The following is a 22,937-nucleotide window of genomic DNA, read 5'->3' as shown; positions in this document are numbered from 1 at the left end:
CTCGACTCCTGAGAACTCTCGACCTGTACTCAGCGATATCAAGTCTGTGAGTACGTGCAATATCACTTACTTATGGGTTACAAATTCATTGCCCTGTTGCTATTCGTGCGTATGGGTGTGTGTTTTTAAACTTTACAGTGGCATTACATACAACTTTGTCAATTAACTTACGATGTACCGCCAGCTAGTAAACCGACTTTTAGTTAAAGATAACCCAGTTGAACATTGCTGACTTTGAACTTCTACAGATATTTCAGAATTATTTCGCAAGTAAATCGTTCTATTAATTTCGTTTTACTTCTTCTTCTTAATTGGCGCGATAACCGCTTACGCGATTTTGGCCGAGTTTAACAAAGCGCGCCAGTCGTTTCTTTCTCGTGCTAACCGGCGCCAATTGGACACACCAAGTGAAGCCAAGTCCTTCTCCACCTGATCTTTCCAACGCAGAGGAGGCCTTCCTCTTCCTCTACTACCACCAGCTGGTACCGCATCGAATACTTTCAAAGCCGGAGCGTTTGTATCCATTCGGACGACATGACCCAGCCAACGTAGCCGCTGGATCTTTATTCGCTGCGCTATGTCTATGTCGTCGTAAAGCTCATAGATCTCATCGTTCCATCGTCTGCGATATTCGCCGTTGCCAACGTGCAAAGGTCCAAAAATCTTACGCAGAATCTTTCTCTCGAACACTCCAAGCGTCGCTTCATCGGATGTTGTCATCGTCCAAGCTTCTGCGCCATACGTCAGGACGGGCATGATGAGAGTCTTGTAGAGTGTTAGTTTTGTTCGTCGAGAGAGGACTTTACTGCTCAGTTGCCTACTTAGTCCGAAGTAGCACTTGTTGGCAAGAGAGATTCTACGTTGGATTTCAAGGCTGACATTGTTATCGGTGTTAATGCTGGTTCCTAAATAAACGAAGTCTTTTACAACCTCGAAATTATAACTGTCTACAGTGACGTGGGAGCCGATACGCGAGTGCGCCGACTGTTTGTTTGAAGACAGGAGGTACTTCGTTTTGTCCTCGTTCACCACCAAACCCATTCGCTTTGCCTCTTTATCCAGTTTGGAGAAGGCAGAACTAACAGCGCGGTTGTTAAGGCCGATGATGTCAATATCATCGGCATACGCCAACAATTGTACGCTCTTATAAAAAATTGTGCCTGAGCGATTAAATTCTGCGGCTCGTACGATGCTCTCCAACATCAGGTTAAAGAAGTCACACGACAGCGAGTCACCCTGTCTGAAACCTCGTTTGGTATCAAACGGCTCGGAGAGGTCCTTCCCAATTCTGACGGCGCTGCTGGTGTTGAGCAACGTCATCTTACATAGCCGTATTAGTTTTGCGGGGATACCAAATTCAGACATCGCGGCATACAGGTAACTCTTTCCGTACTGTCGAATGCAGCTTTGAAGTCGACGAAAAGGTGGTGTGTGTCGATTCTCCTTTCATGGGTCTTTTCCAAGATTTGGCGTATTGAGAATATTTGGTCGATGGTAGACTTTCCAGGTCTGAAGCCACACTGATAAGGTCCAATCAGTTGGTTGACGGTGGGCTTCAGCCTTTCACACAATACGCTCGCTAGAACCTTATAGGCGATATTTAGAAGACTTATCCCGCGGTAATTGGCACAAATTGCAGGATCGGCCTTCTTATGGATTGGGCAGAGCACACTTAAATTCCAATCGGCAGGCATGCTTTCATCCGACCATATTTTGCATAGGAGCTGATGCATGCACCTTACCAGCTCCTCGCCGCCATGCTTGAATAGCTCAGCCGGCAGTCCGTCGGCGCCCGCGGCTTTGTTGTTCTTTAGCCGTGATATTGCTATTCTCACCTCGTCATGGTCGGGTAACGGAACTACAATTCCGTCGTCATCGATTGGGGTATCGTTAACAGGTTCGAGAAGTGTTCCCTCCATAATTTAAGATTGCTCTGTACGTCAGTCACCAGATCGCCGTCTTTGTTCTTACAGGAAAACGCCCCGGTCTTAAAACCTTCTGTAAGTCGCCGAACTTTCTGGTAGAATTTTCGAGCGTTGTTCCTGTTGGCCAGCATCTCAAGCTCTTCGCACTCACGTATTTCGGCCTCTCGTTTCTTCTGTCGGATAATACGTCTCTCTTCCTTTTTCAGCTCTCTGTAGCGATCCCACATGGCGCGCGTTGCGCCCGATCGCAGCGTAGCTCTATAGGCGGCATCCTTTCTTTCTGCGGCAGCATGACATTCCTCGTCGTACCAATTGTTTTTTCGGGCTCGCCGGAATCCGATTTCTTCTTCGGCGGCGGTACGTAGGGAACGAGAAATGTTGCTCCATTGCTCGTGCATGCCGGTTTGTTGGGAAGTGCTCTCTGAGAGCAGGAGTGAGAGTCGAGTGGCGAATCTTCTGGCTGTCTGTTGTGATTGCAGCTTTTCGATGTCGAACATTCTTTGCGTAGGTAGATGTACGTTTTTTGCTGCACAGAGGCGTGTGCGCAGTTTGGCTGCAACAAGGTAATGATCCGAGTCAATGTTGGGTCCTCGGATCGTACGTACATCTAATACACTAGAAGCGTGTCTTCCATCTATCACAACATGATCGATCTGGTTTCGCGTTTTTCGATCAGGAGACAGCCAGGTAGCTTGGTGTATCTTTTTATGCTGGAATCTGGTGCTGCAGACTACCATGTTTCGGGCCCCGGCGAAGTCGATCAGCCTCTGTCCGTTACCGGATGTTTCGTTGTGCAGGCTGAATTTTCCGGCTGTGGGACCAAAAATTCCTTCCTTGCCCACCCTGGCGTTGAAGTCGCCAATCACGATTTTTATGTCGTGGCGGGGGCAGTGCTCATACGAACGCTCCAAGCGCTCATAGAAGGAATCTTTGGTCGCATCGTCCTTCTCTTCCGTCGGGGCGTGGGCGCAAATTAGCGATATGTTAAAAAAACGTGCTTTGATGCGGATTATTGCGAGACGCTCGTCCACCGGAGTGAACGACAGTACTTGGCGACGAAGTCTCTCTCCCACAACAAATCCGACACCGAATTTGCGCTCCTTTACATGGCAGCTGTAGTAGACGTCGCAAGGTCCTATGGTTTTCTTGCCTTGCCCCGTCCATCGCATCTCTTGGATGGCAGTGATGTCAGCCTTTGCTCTTACGAGGACATCAACCAGCCGGGCAGAGGCACCTTCCCCATTAAGGGACCGGACATTCCAGGTGCATGCCCTCAAATCGTATTCCTTATTTCGTTTGCAGGGGTCGTCATCAGTGTTGGAAGTTCTCATCCGAGGCTTTGTTGCTGTTTTCATTGGGGGGGATTTTTAAGTGGCGGGTCCCAAACCCAGCGCACAACCAGCTATGCTGGGATGCTTCGCCTTCTCACGTTAGCTCACTCCCGAACGGGTGTTCGAAACCTAACCAGAGGATACGTGGGCTAATCCCGGACGTTGTGAGCTGCTTGAACCATATGTAGAAGAATCGTCCTGGCCACTCCCAAGTGAATGGCGATCAGTAACTTTCCCCACTTGCGTGGACTTCTACACATGGAACCATCCTCCTTTCGTTTTACTGCTTGGTATGTAAACTTGGATTAGACGGCAAACCACTTTCTGGCCGTCTGCACAGCCTTCGCTCGACCCAGGCTTGAGGTCTTTGGCACTGGTGTGTTAAGAAGCGACCACATCGGCTCTTTGGCACCACAAAGGTGGTCAAGTAGATTTAAAGAAAATTAAAACGGGAATCCGAGTGCAGTACAATGGACTTAATTGTGACTGAGTGCTGTACTTTGCTAGTCTGTCCCGACAAAAAAAAAATGTTAAGTTGTTTTTAAGTACCTTTATTGTGAAATTGTTTCCCCTCGGGATGGTGGCATGTCATGTGCACACCAGAATCGAACTAATGAAATAAAAGTAAATAAAACTGTATCGGTGCTAATTATATATTTATATATAGTTTATAGTTTTGCGATGAGAGGATTATTTCATATACACTCAGAGATTAACCGCTAACAGCTCTTCATAGGGTGGTGCTACAGTTAGAGAAAGCGCTGCACTATGTAAAATATTTGATGGGAGTCTTTCTTGATATATACGAAAGCTTTGATGGAAGGCCTAGAGTCAATTGGTGTAAAACCTGCTATTCGACGCTGCATCGGCAGCCTATTAAACTGTCGGATAGTGGTGGCCGAATGGAGGTCTAGTAAAATTTCAAAAAAAAAGGCAAACAGTGGGTCTCCACAGGGGAGTGCTCGCCCCTTTTCTTTGGAATCTAGTGATGAATCAAATTCTCATTCAACTTGGAGATAGCGAACCAAAACTAATGACTGATGATCACGACTTTACTATTATTATCTCAGGTAGGTGTCATCAAAAGGACGCTCAGAGAAGTCTTCACAGTGGACGGAATTGGTCGGACTGAAAGAAAATCCAGATAAGTCGGACTTAGTACTATTCATAAGAAAGTACAAGATTCCCAACTGGTCACCACCGATACTTGGAGGAGTTGAATTAACACTTAATATATCAACCTAGGGATTATTGCCGATAGTAAAATGTCATCGATATTTAATTTGGAAGAAAGAGCATTTCTTATATGCATGTGGGAAAGTGCTCGGTAGGACTTGGGGCTTACCTCCTCGTCACACATCCTCACACATTGGATATACCTGGCGGTTATCAGACCAATAAGGCTCTATTGTTCGCTAGTACGGTGTATTTTTCATCTCTGAAGGATTTTGCTGACAAAAGTTTAATCTGTTTATTAAAATTCGCCAAAACATGTCTCACGCACTAGGTTTAACATGACTCCAGTTAACACTGATAACTACGGACCCTTGTGGTCTATGTGAGATCTATTCAGATCAGCCAGATATACCTAACCTAACCTTGGCGCTATTAAATCAAATGTTTTCTATCAATTTGTGTTTCGTGCCAGGGGATACGAACCTGTGCACTTCCGAATGGTAGTCACGCACCAACGCATTCGGCTATGGCGGCCGCCATAGTTTAGATGATGAAAAAACCAAGTACGAGAAATTGGAATATAATAGATGTAGTTTGTTCACAATCTATTCAACGGAACGGATATTCAGTAGATAGGTAGGTGGAATGGTTGAAGTACTGGACTGGCATTCCTTAAGTAGTACTACTACTAAGTAAGAGGCGTTTTTATATCACTATGAGATCTTCAACGGGCAAATATCTACAGCCAACCAGGGCTGTTGATATGATGTAGAAAATTGATGGGACTTAGGTTGGAGCACTGCCCCAGGCCATCGAAGCATCCAGTGATTTTATTCGTCTAGCTGCGAATTCCGGAGATTTGAAACATTTGGACACCAGAGAAAGTGGTCAATAGTTTCTTTCTCTTGAAGTAAATGGGATCAAATGGTAAACCTAGCTTTTCTGCCCGAGTGCCGGTCATGCAATGTTTTGAAATTGAACGGTGAGGAGTCGCTAGGACTATCTGTGCCCTGCGTCTATTGTACTGGGGACATAGGGTTTTCGAAATACCAGACGAAGAAATAGAGCTCCATCAGATCGGTGTTTTCCTGATATATAAGTAGTGAAATTCCCCTTTAACAGAAGTCTGTGGAATACCTATGACCGGGTGAGTGACCTCTGAGACCAATTCAGTCGACCATTTCCTGGCAAGCTCATCAGCAATTTCATTTCTCTCTATGTTAATATATACCGGAACCCAGATCAGAGAAGTTTTATCTGCACACCCAAGATATTTGATTTCCTCCTTACAGGAGTAGACCAATTTGACCTATTCAATTGGTGTCGTCAGAGCCTTGATCGCAGCTTGGCTATCAGAAAAAATGTTGATATCTCCCTTGCTTCTGCGTTCCCTAAGAATTCTGAGTGCCTGCAAGATCGTAAATACTTCTGTCTGAAAGACATCTGCAGTATTCGACAGGTTTAAGGAAATATAAAAGTTAATCCTTTCTAAAAGAGACGGCCAGTCATTTTAGCGGGACTTGTATACTTACATGACGGGACAGGATGAGAGCAATTCAGTGATGACAGAGCATACTGAAGGAAAAGTTTTTGTAATCGTTCCGATAGAGAACTAATGGTAAGGTCTAAAACACGGCATATTCTAATGTAAATCACACATTTCGTCTCATAAAGCTAGAATATAAATATATATAGAATAAAGTTTATATGACTTCATAATGTAGATCGCGCATCAAAAATAACACCCAGAGCTCTGAGTTTTCCCACAGCTTGAAGGAAAGTTTATTGAAAGCCCAGATATAGAAGTTTTTCTAATAAAATTGTATGCGGTACTTTATTGGATGCTTTTAAAAAGTCCGTATAGATATATGTATATATATATATACAATTGGCGCGTACACCCCTTTTCGGGGTTTAACCGAACTCTTCCTCCTATTTGTGGTGTGCGTCTTGATGTCTTTCGACACAATGGAGGGACCTACAGTTTTATGACGCCTCCGAAGGTCAGATGGTTTCTTATGAAGAGCTCTTTTATGGCAGAAATACACTCGGAGGTTTGCCATTGCCTGCCGAGGGGCGACCGCTATTAGAAAAAAACTGTTTCTTCTTTTTGGTGTTTCACCGAGATTCGAACCTTTGTCCTCTCTGAATTCCGAATCGTAGTCACGCACCAACCCATTCCGCTACGGCGGCCGTCAGTATAGATACAGTGGACTTATTATCCTACAATACACTATTCAGTGCAAAGGTCTAGATTGAAACTGTGAACCTTCCTGTAATCAGGCTGATATCATACTTTGAGTTTCAAAATGCCGGGGTTGGCCATTTTGCACTAATTTTAAGGGTTTCATTACCAACAAATCTTCAGTTCTCCAGAGTTTTAACTAATCGCTTATTGCATTTATTATTTTGTGCACTATGCCCAACCCTGCAAAATACTTGCAAGCAGGCGCAAAAAGAGCTGTGATTAAACAAACAAAACTGAGGTCAGTGCTGAAATACGCAAATAATTGCTTCTTTTTTTATTTTTAGTGTAAATATATATTTTCTGTAATAAAAAATGCAAATACTTCAAATGCAAATAGGGAATAAAATTACTATAAAAGTAAATCAAAAACAGGAAATTTTCAGATAATCCTTTTTACGAGGAAATTAAATGTAAGCAAAAATCGATCGCTTTAGTTGGTTTTATTGCAGCGTAGATAAAAAACAAAAATAAAAAATTGGCACGAATACTTTTGTTAGGTGTTTGGCCTAGACCCTACAGTTTTAAGCCGACTCTGAACGGCAAAAGGTTTTTATGAGGAGCTTTTTCATAGCAGAAATAAACTTTGAGGTTTGCCATTGCCTGCCGAGGAGCGACCGCTATTAGAAAAAACTTTTTCTATCATTTTAGAGTTTCATGCACGGAGATTCAAACCTGTGTAGTGCCGAATGGTAGTCACGCATCAAACGATTTGGCTGCGTTGGCCGCCTTGCAGCGCAGTTGTTTGATAATCTATTTAACAGAGCGCTTAACAAGTGTTAAGTGCTTCATGGAATATGGCTATTAGGAACTTAATTCCAATTATTATGTTTTTTTTTTTTCAATTTATAAAAATATTTTTTAACAAAATTTATTTTCACGCAAAACAATAGTTGAAAAAAATATAAATAAATATAAACAAATATTAAACAAAAATAATATAAAATAATATATATAAAACAGATACACTTTGAAATAATGGTTCGTTTAATAGTTTCTCGCCATTATTTGCGTCCTGACACATGATTTCATTATATTTATCATATATTGAACTTACATGTATATGTGCATATTCCTACATTGTATGTGTATGCTTTAATGCATACATATATGAGGAGAATTCGACACATCAAAAAAGTTTAGGATTAACATTTAATACTCTACAATTATTTCTCAACTCCCAATAAGCATTCAAGCGAAAGCAAAAACGTACCTTAATTCACAGAAGTCCACAAATTTAAATCAATTTGTAATGCTTATTGTGTTCACCGTGCATATGTATGTATCTGTGTGTGGGCTTATTGAAACTTTCACTTGCTTCAAGGCAAACACTTTCAAGTTATGTGACCACAAAAAATAGAAGTTAATACGAACTCAAATCGAGAAAATATGCAACACCTGCATGTGTTCGTTTGTACATGTATTTTGAAGTATATATAAATACAAGTTTTCTTTTGGCAAATCCACTTTAATTGCTTGTATGAACTGATTCATGCCATCTACGTTTATTGCACATGCACTCGGATATTTATTAGAAATAGTAAATAGGATCATATTTAAGCCTTAATTGCCATTTTATTTTATTAACTCTTTAAATACAGGGTCGAGAGTTTAAGTTCGAGTTAGTTAAAATTAAATTAAAATTTAATACATACTTTAAATCGGCATTCCGAATCTTCTATTTACATATGCAGCAGCATTTGGTTAAATTTACGAATGACAAATAATTTTTTCAAAATGTTCCCCGTATGCACATTTACAGATGTAGACATTTTTTGGTAAAATTTTCGAAAGCATGCGGCAATTTGAGACTCTATGTGAATGATTTGATGCCGAATGTTGTTTTTCAATGCTTCAGTTGTTTCTAGGTTATTCACACAAACTCTATCTTACGATGGTTCCACAGAAAAAAGAGCGAATTGATGAATATATAAGTATAATATCGTTGAACTATATTTCCTGGGAATTCCGTTTATTAACAACAAATTACATGAACTGTGTTACTTGAGCTTTTGGGTGAGGTCCTTTACTAGTTTATTTATTTGAGCTTTATGGCTCAGAAGATATTTAAGGATACATTTGTGTAGAATGGCGCTAAATACTTTCGGATGAAATTATTGGTGAACTCTTTAGAGGTTTTGCTCTTACTAGAAAAGTTGATGAGGGGCAATGCATGCCCATAGTAGGCATGCAGGCATGCTTAAATTGTACCAATTTAGATCTTTTTTGAGAGATGCAGTGATCTGCTCGGCAGTGGAAATGATAAACAAAAAAAAACCACTTGCTGCATACTTACAGACGGGAGTAAATTTAAGCCGCTCAAGTCGCTATTGTGACCAATATACTAAAATCCATTGTTGACGTACCTCGATATCGCAATATGTTAACGATAAGCCCATTTTGAACTGCATTTTTGAATTCACCACCAGACGAAATTCTCAATTGAAATGCCAGGGTGAACGTGCACTGTTGTTTTTATATCTTAGTTCTAACTTTTCAAGTCTAACTTTTCGATTATCCTTTTTATTCCAAGCTGCCAAAACGTCCACAAGTCTTAAAAAGTTCGCAGGCTTTTATGGATGTTCAAAACCATTTGGTAGCGCAATCAAATTCGTACAAAGCTATCAAACGGAGTCGTACCCATTTTAGTAAAATGTAGATTTTCAATATCTCATCAGTCAAAAGAAAAGTCTAACTGTGACAGCTCCAATTTGAAATACCCTTAACATTGAGTTTTTTTTTTTTTAAGTTTCTCCACAACATCCATGAAAACAACTCCATTTGCAATAGCTTTTGTTGTACGTTTTCACATACATATGTATGTACATTGTGCCTATTCACATATACATTTGTGTGTATGTATTTATATACTACGCTTGTGTAGGCGACAGTACGTGCCAATCCAGTTATGTCTATAACACCGGGTAACATTTTTGAAAATACTTTCTTCTTTTGGTTGTCACAGTCTAGATGCCAATGTTGATTTGTTGTTAGTTGTTGTTGCACTGTAAGTTTACTGAAAAGAAAGTTACACTTCCTTGCGCATATCTCGCATGCATGCACATGCAAGCACATAAGTAATAAGTGCATGCAGACGTAATATGTGTGACAGTAAGGTAGTGTGGCATGCAGTTTAAACCATTAATGGCAGTATGCATTATTGACTTACTCAATGATATTTTTACATTTCTACATATATATAAGTATATAGGGTATCTCAAAAGTGACGCCTACTACTATTAGGGGTCTACTGACATTTAGTGAATAATTCCTAGACGGTACCTTTTTTATACCATCTTTGACATTTATCAAGTTGAAAGATGCAATATTTTACATGATAGAACAACGAGCTAAAATAATTGAAACTTTTTAAGAAAATTGTCGATCTTTAAGACCAACATATTGCAAAATTTCTAATTTTTTTTATGGAAGCAATCATCCGCATGAATCGACAATGCAAAGGTTGCTGAAAATTTTCAAGAAACTGGTTCTGTCGAGTATAAAAAAAGAACTGACAGATCAAAAACTTGATGTTCCATTGAGAATATTGCTGCTTTAGTGCAAAGTGTTGCTGAACAACTGCAACATCGACATCTCACCGTTCTCAACTATTAGGTATTCATGAATCGACGGTTTGGCAGATTTTACCTGTAGACGTGCTCATGATGGACATTCAAATGAAGTAATTCTTCGCGTATAAATGTTAAGAGCCATAGTTTTTAATAAAAAAAAGAGGTTGTTTGTAAAGTCGGTTTACTGACGATAGTTTAACGTGACAACGTCATAAGAAAATATTAATGGAATGGTTGCATTTTTCAAAAGAAAATTTTAACTTTATTTGTTTGAAAGATATTTTTATGGATATAAAGAAGGAGGGAAATGGAATCGCAATGGAATTGATCAAGTTACATTTACACAAACGTGAAAAATTACGAAACATTTATCAAATTCATGAAAGATATGTTCAATTTCGATTGTGCATCAGACGTTAATAAGTCAACAATACTAAGAGGCACCATCATCGATTTGACTTTTTCAAGACACATTACACTCGAAACACTCCCTTTAATTTCCTACTTTTCCTATCATCGCCCTATTCTCAGAAGGCATATGCAAATACAAATATGTGAATTTATATACATATGCACATATACAGGGCCCGCCATCTATCGTTACGGATTTGAACTAGGTATTATTTGAAGAATGGTAACACTTAGCTGTCATCTGATTTGACAGAAAATTAGTTTTATTCTTCCGCTGAACAAAAATGGTTGTGTATACGCTCAAAGAATGCTGGGAAATATGGCGACATTACTTTGAAAATCATGGTAATGTTGCAGAATGTGTACGAAAATTACGTACGACAATGGGAAGAAGAAAAGCACCGAAAGAAGCGTATGTGAGTTATGTTAGCAAGCAAAATTGCCGCATTTGGGGCGCAGAAAACCCGCACGCACTCGAAGAAAAGCCGATGCATTCACAACGAGTCACTGTTTGGTGCGGATTTTGGTCGAGGGGCATCATTGGTCCATTGTTCTTCGAAAATGAGCGAGGAGTGGCCGTAACCGTCAATGGAGAGCGTTACCGGGCCATGTTGAACGAATTTTTGTTCCTAGAAATTGAAGAGGAGGATATTGGTGGCATTTGGTTCCAACAAGATGGCGCTACTTGCCACACAGCGAATGCTACGATCAATCTTTTGCGCACTGTCTTCGAAGATCGCATTATCAGCCGAAATTCTGATATGGTTTGGCCGCCTCGGAGCTGCGATTTGACGCCGTTGAATTATTATCTTTGGGGTGCCGTCAAAGACCAGTGTCATGCCAACAAACCAGTAACAATTGATGTACTGAAGACCAACATACGCGACGTCATAGCTGAAATACAGCCGCATACAATCGAAAATGTGTTGAAAAATTGGACCGATCGTATGGTATGGTGCATGGCTACTCGAGGCAGCCATATGAATGAAATTGTGTTCCATCATTAACCGGAAGGATTGTACTTCAAAATAAAAAAACAGTTTGGAAAAATTTTGAGTAGTTTCTTTTTTATAGCATTTTTAATTCCGTAAAGTTATATGGCGGACCCTTTACATACATATATATGCTCACTCAAGTAGGAGAGCCAGATGTCGAACGTTTCCGAACGTGGGGGCCGATTGTGCCTCTTTGTCGTTCGCTCCGCGCTTTCGGAGTTCAGTTCAAGCAAGGTAACGACGCATTTTTTGGTGCGTGCAGCCGGCTACATTGAATTATAAGACGTTATCACGTCAATAGTGAGACCTGCAAGAATCTTAATGTTTACATATTTTCTTTTAAAACAACATCTAGACGCGTCTTTTGAAGGACCCTTTACGTGCTCATATTGGAGTAGTGCTCGTATATGCTGTTTCAAGTCGTAGTAAATTAATTTAATGTAATTGATATTTGGGCCTTTGTATGCTCGTTTCTGATATCTTAATTACTTCAGTACACCACTGAATCGGTTTCGATTGAGATGGCTGATAAAAGTGAATGCCTTCAGTTTACTTACTTTATGCATTATGCGAATAACTTAGCCTATTAGATATTAAAGGTAATTCTGATATTTTCATTCAATATTCATACACATAATTATTAACTAGAATGCTGCACAGGAATACAATTTCGAAACTATTGACTAGTTTAAGCTCATACCACTTCAATTCATGTCGACATATCGCATGTGATATTATCTATGTACGGTGGGAGAAAGTACTATGGAAATACTGTTCTATATTTTGTCGACCTTCGTACTGTGCCGGAAATATAATGGGAGAAATATTGGTTATACGAATGCATTCACTTTTACATATATATATATATATATATATATATATATATATATATATATATATAGAGTATGTAATTGAAAATCGTACAGATTTGCTTTTGTTTTGCAATATTTTCCACGTTAACTTTTTTGGTTAATGCAGCTTCAAAATATGGTACATACTCGTACACCATCGAAGTAGAGCTCAGAAGAGTTGTACAAAAGTTAAAGAACTCTAATTGGAATCCCACTGGACTTATCGTAAATATTGTTTCAATATTTTATAAACCTCTCTAAGAACACATTGAAAAACAAACAGAAAACGTACAGGCAAAGGAATCCGCAATATAATATAACATCTCTTGCTGACTCTGCGACGCGTTACCGGAGACACCATTACATTTGATTCTCGAATGTGTTGTCAGATTGGTACTATCGTAGACTTCTGAAAAGAACTGGGTTTGGATAGTGTGAAGAATAAAGGGCACAATGAACTGAGTTTCTCTACGTGGCTTGGTGTTGTTCTACGAATGAAGGCATTGATTCCTAACGGCAGGTGTTTTTTAGGAGAAAATACACTCAGAGGTTTTCCAGTGCGTGCAGAGGAGTGCCTACCATTAAAAAACTTTTGTTTTTGCAATTTGGTGATTAATTTGCCCAATCGGCTTTGAGCCCGAGCTCAACAAATGATAGTATTGTACAAGCTCCCTTTATAATCTCCAATGAAAAATGGACAAAATTTCATCAAAATCTTAGTTCGAGTTTTTACAGCATTATTCCTTAACTATTAGCAATAGAGACTCAAGATTTGCATCGTCCTGCACTTAAAATAAATTAACATACCCAAAAACCTAAAAAAAAATCTATAAATTGTATTGCAAATTTTGAAATACTTTGACAATTTTGCGATTATTCTGAGCGATAATGAGGCGGTACTCATGGCCCTATCTCCTTTGCCATCGAAAGACGAAAGAGTGGACACATTGGCGAGAGAGGCTGTGGTCTCGTTTTTAATAGGGCCCGAGCCCTTCCTTGCTATCGGGCAATACACCATCAAGGAGAAGCTTAGGAGTGAAGAGCTAGAGATATAGAAGTTTGCTGGCAGCAAACTATGTGTCTATGCCAGGCGAAATCCCTACTGCCAGGTTACAACCAAAAAAGGTTTAAAAATATCGTAACCCTTCCCAAGGATAAACTGAGAATGCTCACGGGCATCCTGAGTTTAAAAGTGAGCTGGCTCTGGATGAGGTACTGTGATGAGAGGTCATGAGGCCGAAGTGTAAACCTCATACACAATCTAAACTCTATGAACTCTATTGCATGGAAGGACAGGACCAGTAAAAATTGAGCTACATATTAGGGGACCAAATGAACTCTGTAATTTATCCTGACTAATATTAAAATCTTGAAAATGTTCTAATAGGTCTATGGATAAGTTCGTGCGGTTTTACAACAGATGGCGTAACTTGATTATTATTCCATCGATCCATTCATTGGAGAGCTACTGTCGTAAGGCACAAACGTCAGTATAAGTTTTTTATTTGAAGCGTAAACAACAATATTTTTACCACACTTGAAAATGTCGAATTTCGTGCCAAATAATGTGTTTTTGCGGGGAATTCTTTAATATGAAGAAAAAAGCAGCCGAAAGTCATCGTATCTTGGTGGAAGTTTATGGTGAGCATGCTCTAGCTGAGCGAACGTGCCAGAAGTGGTTTGCACGCTTTAAAAGTGGTGATTTTGGCCGCGCCGCCAAAGTTCATGGACACCGAATTGGAGGAATTGCTCGATCAAGATCCGGCTCAAACGCAAGAAGAGGTTACAAAAACTTTGGGAGTTCATCAATCAACCATTTCCAAACGTTTAAAAGCCATGGGAATGATCCGAAATTCAAATTTCGAAAAAAAACCGCACGAACTTATTCATAGACCTATTACTTTGACTTTGAGAAATATGTTATTTTGCCTAAATTCTCTGTCATCGGTAGCTAAATAACCAATAGGCAATAATGGCGTAGATGTGTTTAAATAGAAAAATTATATTTGATAATTTAATACTCTTTTTTAAACGGTTAGAAATATTTTGAATATGTGAACTTTAGGGGGCATTCGCAGAAAAAGTATTTGAATGATAGAGTTGTCAGTTAGAGTCAGAAAAGAAAAAAAATTGAAAAGCAAAATAGGGAAGTGATAGCAATAGAATTCTTGGAAATAAAAATAGTGCTGCCGCTTTTTTACACTCAAAAGCGAACTACATATACGAGAATTTGTGAAAAGGTTGTATTTTTGCTTTTTAAATTTTAACTACCCTACGCTAATTAGTACGCTTACCTGTAAGTGTACATACATACATACATACGTCATATGTATATTCGAATACTTCATCATAGAAGCGTAGACATCGTGGAATTGAACCAGATATTGAGTGTTCTTGGAGCCAGTAAAAATTGGCTCAAATTCCTTTCCTAAATGAGGATGTACAGATTCAGATGCTGCAGGTGCACAGAAAGTGGATGTGTGTGTTAAGTGTACATATGTATATGTGCTTATATTTGCAAATGTACAGTGAAACCTCTATACAATGGCTACAAATTGTCTACAAATATTCTTATATTATATTAAATTTTGGACAACTTTCAAATGTAACGCAGCCATTGACACTCGTATGCTCATTATATCGAGGTTTCACTGTATTTGTATGAACATTTAAGCTTATGTTGGTGCCATTTAATAGCCTACAGTGGACCTTACCGAAAAGAGTTCAGTGAAAGCACATAAATACTTACCGTTAACATACATATGTAGATATGTATACTGGAGCATTGGGACAGTTGATGAGGCAAATATGAGTATTATCAGGTACAAGTTTGCGAATATTGCATATTTAGGTCAATGTATTGGAAAAAAGGGTTTACAGCAGCCTTGCTACGAATTGCACGTGTAGTAGTGTGATATGTGCATAAGCACTTGAGTCTGCATATGATAGCAGGCATACAAGAAAGTGCAAAGAAATAGAATGAGCGTACGAAGCGTATAGTGGCGGTTGATGTTGAAAACTGCATAGCTGAATTAATGAACTCTCACTTTGGTGGGCACGATTATGATTTTGCTGCAAGACGTTTATTTCTACGACCTATACAATGACCCGAAACATAAAATATTAGTTTGGGTAAAAAGAAACACATTAATTTCTCGGTAGATGGCTCTGTAGTGAACGATAGCTCGTAAATAATCGGTCAAACAATTTAAAGTTTCTGTTCGTTGTCAAGTTGACATTTCACACAAAAAATTTTTTTTGCTGTTTCTTGCTTGTTTCATTAAGTTGTGAGTTACAGGTTGTTAACGATGTTAAGAGAAAATTCTGTACATTTTACCGTTTTTTCTTTGATAAAAACAAAAATGCAAAACAGGCCCCAGAAGTTGTGAATGGTGTCGATATTGTATCAGCTAATTTCGTGCAATTTCGGTTTCGTCGATTCCGTTCAGACATTTTTGATATTAAACAGAGTTTCGATCATGTCGAAAATGTTGATAAAATCACAGCAATAAGCGATGTTGCCCGGCATGTCAGTAATCGTAGAATCGCCCCGTAGCTAAAGATCTGTCCTTTCGACCATCAATTTTGAGCCATTTGCACAAAATAAAAAAATAAAAATAATGTATTTATTTTTCTCCAAACTAACTTTAATGATTATCTTCGTTTGAAGTACGCTAGATGGAGCTATAAGTCTCTAGGTTTTATGTTAGTTTAATACCGCGACGAAAAGACTAAACGCCATAGTTACGCCAGAGTTCCCAGATGACTATTTAAAATCAATCAGCGCATTTACTAACATAGTGGAGCAGAATTGAGAGAATACACTCGGCTTCGAGTGAAATTGAGAGAGTCAGCTGCTGAGCTGACGTAATTGAGGAGTTTTGTTGAAATTTTGTTGTTGCTTTATTTTATATATAATATATATATTTGTTATAATATATAAAAACATCTGTTTTCCTTCCATCATATTTTATATTATCTTATCTTTTTGCATTAACTTAATTTAACCTTTTTTCAGAATTTTATTACATGTTTTGATATTATTTTCTTAGTTGTCTTACACACCTCATTTTCAATAATGTCCGATGCAAGTTGCCCTCATTATTCCACATGAATCGAATGATTTTGTATTTTATTATTCTTCGTTATGGAGGTTCCAAATTGAAGCTAGACTTCTATGAAACTCTTTCCTGGCTTTGCAAATTCATTGCATTTAGCCAATAGACTAAAAGCGTAAAGTCAATGCACTTAGCCTAGGATTTGTAAATATAATGAAGATTATTTTCAGGCCAAATTAGTTTGCTATTTCCCAAGAATAGTTAGTTTAATCAAATCTATTTCGATGAGAAACCAGTCCTCATTTGATACCATCTATTAACTCTCTCTCTTTTTTTTCTACGGTCATTAACTTATTGCCTCTACCGGAGCTGATTGTATATCTCATGCTAAAGAGCCGATTTCCTCGGGAAAGTTGTCAAAGCCCAAATAGCAGCCTATCCATCTTAAAAATAAAGCGATGCACTCCTTGTAATTGTGGAGGATTTTCTTTCTAAATTAGTTTCAACTATTGATTAATTTTTTGACATTATCGCTGAACATAACACAGAGCACGATTGGTACTGCTAGTTTAGCAGGCAATCAACCCTTTATTGGTATCAAAACCTAACATCTTAAAGCATTTTTAAAATAGTTTTGCAGTTATCCACAAGCTTTGATTCCAAGGGCTTAAGGGTACCAAGTCGTCGATCCGAATAACAAGTTAACTGATAAAAAACGCAGCATCGAATCCTGTACTGAAATACTTCAATAGCTATTACTACTGCGTTTTTTATCAGTTAAAGTTATGAAAATATAAGTATTGCACTTCAGCTGTTGCCTATTGGTAAAAAAAACTTTCTTGAGCGAATCAATGAAATGAAAAAGTGGAAAAAGTAATAATTCGAAAGTCGCCTGCCCACTTGCTGTGTAAGCATATATTAAATATGAGTTCGTGCCGACAACTATCAGCTCTCACTATTTTTTATACCCGCGCGCACTTGTTATTCTTTTCTGTTTTTATTGTCGGGCAGTTTTAACCCTCAGAGGAGTACTAGGTCTGCATACATAAATACATGTAAATATATGTGTATACATACCACATGCGAGTGTGTGTGCCCCATTTTATGTGTTACATTTGCCTAGTTTTTCATGGCATAGCGAATACGTTTGTAAAGATTGCATTGGCCTTGCCTTAGTGAACTTGCAGAATGCATGCGCATAAATTGCGCGAAGTACCCTATAAGCAATTCTGCAGTGACTGCGAAAATAACCCACCTCTATTTAACTTTTATGAACCAATATTAACTTAGCTATAACATGAAACAGAACTTTCTCAAAATCCAAGCGCGCATATCCGGTGCAGTAATTTTTTTTTTGTTTTTTGTTTCTGATATATTTCTTATATTAGTTTAAAGCGCAATTAATTGTAGTTTTCTATGTTTTATATTATATACTAATTTTTTTCTTTTGTTCATTGCGAAATGGACTTCAATATCAAGTACTTGGCTTTCAGGTGGAGAAAGACTTGAAGAATGGGTTAAAAATTTTAACAAAAGCCGCCTATCCAAGCGAAATGCATTAGAAATATTGTAGAAATGAGAAAACTTAATTGTTTTTTTTAATTCTTCGACATGGTTAAAGTTAAAGTTAAGTAAAATTGTTCATTAATATAGCGGCCGCTGTTGCCGAATGAGTTGGTGCACGATTACCATTCGGTTGTGCGTAGGTTTGAATGTCCGTGCATGAAACACGAAATGAACAAGTTTTTTCGAATAGCGTTTGCTCCTCGACAGGCAATGGCCCACCTTCAAGTGTATTTCTATTACGAAAAAGTCCTCTTAAAAGACCATCTGCCGTTCGGAGCCAGCGTAAAATTGTAGTTCCCTCCGTGTGTGGAGCAACATGTCACAAATAGGAGGAGGAGCTCGGCCAAACACCTAGCAGAAGTGTGCGCGCCAATTATTCATTTATTTGTAGAACGTAGCAAGAAATATTTTTGTTTTTACTGAACAGATTTAATCTTGTTTTATTGTCCATAAATCGTTATCAAATATGTTTGGATGTAAATAATTTTTGTTGACCAAGCTACTTAATTCTTCCAAGGTAGGTAGGTAGGTAGGGTGGTTGTCGCAAGACACACTTAGACCTTCGGCAGGTCCATTGTGATACCACTGGAGCTTATCCTTACTCTACGTGTTCCTTTTCAAACCATCCGGTTGCTTTAATAATTCTTCCAATAAAGCATAAAAAAATGCTTTAGCAAAAAAATAACATCTTTGAGTAATTAGGAAAATTAGGAAATTCTCGTGTATTGTAGCATGTTTTATTATGACTTAGTTAGTAGTTGAGTTACGCCCCACTCTTAGCACATTAACATTTGGAACACTCTACACTATTTTTCTGTTCTTATTATCTTTATTATTTTTTTACGTTCATAGACTACCAAAAACCATACTAATCAAAAGAAATTAGCAAAATTACACAAACTTTTCATCCCAATTTCACGATTTTTAGTTAAAATTTCTAGAAAGATTTTGAGTAGCAATTTTATAGCCCTTTAAATTCCAATACACCAAAGTGCATGCTTCAAGTTGCCAAAAAACTTCTTTAATTTTTACAGTTTTTTAATCCTAGCATCAACCACCTCTAATTGCAATGCCGTTAGATTAAGTACAATCACATTAAAAGTTAGCTGAGTTGCCGGCAGGGTACCCATATTTGTACATACAAGCATATAATTGTAGACATTTATGTACATACATATTATAATATATATGGCAATGAACTTGAAGTGGTTGGTACGCCATAAATATTTGTATCTTTTGTCTCTTCCTTCTTTCTTTATCAATTTAACGGCCATATATTTTAAGCTTTTTCCTTTTTTATGTAACGCTCGAAATTCCATTCACATATCTACATACATACCTATAATAATTCGCTGAAATACCATGCATACTTCCGTACCTTAGTGATTTTTGTATTTAATCTGCATGAAATTACCAAAAAATATATTTTTTAGTAGCGAACCGAAATTCATAAAATTTCGGTATTTTTTCTGTGAAAAGAAAATATTGTCTGAATACGAATTTACACGTCTCACATTTATTTAATATTTATCGAAAATATCAAGTTGCTACGAACACAGGTTTGTCAGTTGGCATGCTAATAGCTGTTCAGCGACGATTTCGTTCATTGCACGTTTAATTGGTTTAATATGGATTAAGTTCTGGATGCGGACACCCTTTACTAAATAGGTAGTGTTTGGTATTGACGTTTCGTTAGTTTGAGAAAAAGTGGTTGCACCAAATTAAAATTTTTACTCGGATTTTAGCAGAATATTTCACACTTGGCTCCAATGAAAGCTGGCTCCAGAGCTGTTGATATAATGGGGAAGATTGATGGGATTTAGGTTAGTGCACTGCCCCAGGCGCACTGCCCCCCAGTCATCTTAATCGTCTAGCTGCCAAACCCGGACATTTACAATCTCCTTCTCTGCAAGGTCGCCACAGCTTCTGCAATAGGGGTTATTTGGTAACCCTAGCTGTTCCGTGAGTGTGCCGATCATCCAGTCACCGGGTTTGGAAGTTGAATGGCGAGGAGTCCAAAGGACTTTCGGAGGCCTCCGTATATTGTACTGGGGCCAAAGGGTTTTCCAAATAGCACATGAAGAAATGGAGCTCCATCTTTTCTGCGCTTTCCTGAGAAAGAATTTGTGCAGTTCCCCTTTAACAACTGTCAAGGGGATGTCGATGCCCGGCTAGGAGGTCTCTGAGGCCAATTCAGTTCCCTTCCTCGCAAGCTCATCAACAAATTCATTTCCCTCTATGTTCTTAAGTCCTAGATCCTAGATGAGAGAAATGTTAGCTGCACACCCAAGACGTACCCATGCACTAAAAATACGTTTCATTCTTATACGCAAATACACTTCAGAATCAGCAATACATAAATATATACATCACTCATTTTAATTCAGAGCAAACTAACTTGACTTTAATTCTTGCCATCTGCTTTTATCTATCTTCCAGCACCATGAAATTCGTACTATTACTTTGCATCCTCAGTGCTCTGCTGCTGCACATTCAAGCATCTCCCGTACAAATGGTCGAACGTCAGGAGCGTGCCATCGCGCGACAACAAGCTGTCAATGATGTAGCGCCCGCGGCAGCGCCGGCCGATGATGATGATGATGATGACGATGATGATGACGATGACGATGACGAACCCGACCTAGGTGATCTTGTGGACGATGATGATGGTAAGTAAAGAACCAGCAAAGGCGTTTTCTCCTTGCTAAATACAACAACATTTCTCACAAATCTATTACCTACACATACTTATGCAATTTAACACAATAGCAATACAACAATTACCTAGTTTTTGGCTTAGCAAATGAGCAAATTGAATTTAGCCATTTGTGTTTTCTCCACCTGCACCTTCACCTCCAACTCTACCTACTTCGGACTCTATCTACTTCATCAACTACTCATCTGTCCTGCAATTCGAATTTTATAGCACCGCTGAAGACTTTGGTGACTTCACGTAAATTGATTTGCTTGTTTGGTTTTGCATTTCTGCGGCGTTTACGGAATTTGTGTTTCTCTACTTTGTTTCTTCTTTTTTTATTTCTTGCCTTGCTCTTCAAAACAAATGTGCACGTATTGTGCGAGCTATCACCAGTGAGTTGCGGCGTTTTTACAACAGTAGCGCAGCACGATTTTTTGTTGTTGTTGTGAGCTCGTTCTTATACTGATTGTATGCTATTGTCAACTTGATTTTCAACTTTAAACTGAACTGAACTAAACTTTCAACCAGCGCAATTGTTATCACCAGCACCACTTTCGTCAGCACATTTTCCTCATTTTCTGTTTCTCGATATCTAAGTAAATATGTTTGTACGTACGTATGTACGTATGCATACATGTAGTGGCGCTAGCAGCACTGTCACGTAAATGTGCACGCACCGTCACTTGACTGTCATGCAACCAAAGCAACAAAAAAAAAATGTTAGCGCCAGCATTGTTTGGCATTTGGTTCACATTGACTGAATGAATTTTATTTGTTTATTTGCTTTTCCATAACAAATTTTGTTCTTTTATTTCCATGTGTTCTCTCTCTCTCTCTCGTATGTGTTCTAAAAACAGTTGTATTTCTTTCGGGGCTTTCAGATGATGACGACGATGAAGAGGACGATGACGACGAGGAGGATGACACGCCACAGGGTCAGGCGGCGCCAGCGGCGGCTGCGTCTGCCAGCGATGATGATGAGGATGACGACGATGACGATTATCTAGATCGTTTGTTCGATGATATTCTAGGTGGTACGTAAAAAAAATGTATCTTCGATTTGAAATCGGTGCGATTTGCAAACAAATTTTGAATATTTATAATGGAAGTCATAAACAAACACACATCTTTTTTTGTCGGTATATCCAATGATTTAGTGGCAAGTTTTTAGCTTTTTGTACGGGAATCTCGCAAATAGGTTTTGCAAATCGCACTGATTCCAATTCATACGATTTTCAGAACATGCCTGTATATTAAATAAAAGAGAGGAGGTAAAGAGAGAAAAGGTAGTGCGTAGGCAGCGAGAAAATTTACCAAGCAGTAGGCCAATTTTATTACGATGGTGGGTCAATACGTACTTAAAATCTGAAATAAGAAAAACCCTATTCAGCTAAAGAAAAAAAAAACTATTTACTCTTGAATGTATTCTCTTCAATTCAATGTGTGTACATATGTTTGAGCTCAAAAACATACGATTGCTTGAGGCATCTGAAATAGTAATTTTTTCCTTGACAGTCTCCTCTTTCCGCTTCAAGTTTAAAGCTGAGCCATTTTTTTCCTACTGAGATAATAGGAAGTGATCACCATTTTCATGGCAATCAATGTGAAAGACATGGTGAATATTCCAAAAAACTGTCGTCACTGACAGACCCAACTCTGCATTTTTCGGCCTCAATCCACTACTAAAAGTCTACATATTGAATATTCCCGATATCTGGCGTATTGTAACAAACATACTCGTATATTTATGCATGTCTCGTTCACGGCTACCACCCGCCACAAAAATTTGTTGAACTGTAACTTCAGTAGCGTGGAAGGTAAAATCCCCATGCAGTTGGTTCTACGTTACAACAACATTGTACGAACAACCTGAAGCCGTTAATATTTCTGTAAAAAGTCATATACTTATTTTTGAGAATCTCACATTTCTAGATTGGGTCATCCTCAACTTGAGGAAACAGAAAATTCAGGGGGGTTTGGATGTCTGGACTCTATTGTTAGAGTCTTGTCATCTTGTCATCTTGAAACATCGAAAAAAAAATCTACTTATTTATGGGTATAGGATCCTGGGAACATATGACTGTGTCACTCATGCTACAGTCGGCAAAA

The 22,937-nt window shown here is 38.6% G+C and overlaps 1 protein-coding gene across 1 annotated transcript in view; it reads left to right on the top strand.

Moving 5' to 3' along the window:
• LOC129241671 (dentin sialophosphoprotein-like) overlaps positions 1 to 22,937 on the top strand; it is a 71,990-nt gene that overhangs the window by 14,277 nt on the left and 34,776 nt on the right. Inside the window, exons 2-3 of the mRNA XM_054878129.1 lie at positions 20,570 to 20,799; positions 21,710 to 21,862. Coding sequence (XP_054734104.1) covers positions 20,570 to 20,799; positions 21,710 to 21,862 — 383 coding nt within the window. The remainder of the gene's footprint in view (positions 1 to 20,569; positions 20,800 to 21,709; positions 21,863 to 22,937) is intronic.

This window comes from Anastrepha obliqua, chromosome 3 (assembly GCF_027943255.1).
Source record: "Anastrepha obliqua isolate idAnaObli1 chromosome 3, idAnaObli1_1.0, whole genome shotgun sequence".
In the NCBI taxonomy this organism is placed as follows: domain Eukaryota; kingdom Metazoa; phylum Arthropoda; class Insecta; order Diptera; family Tephritidae; genus Anastrepha; species Anastrepha obliqua.
The sequence above is the reverse complement of the archived record's forward strand: the minus strand, read 5'-3'. Positions and strand labels throughout refer to the sequence as shown.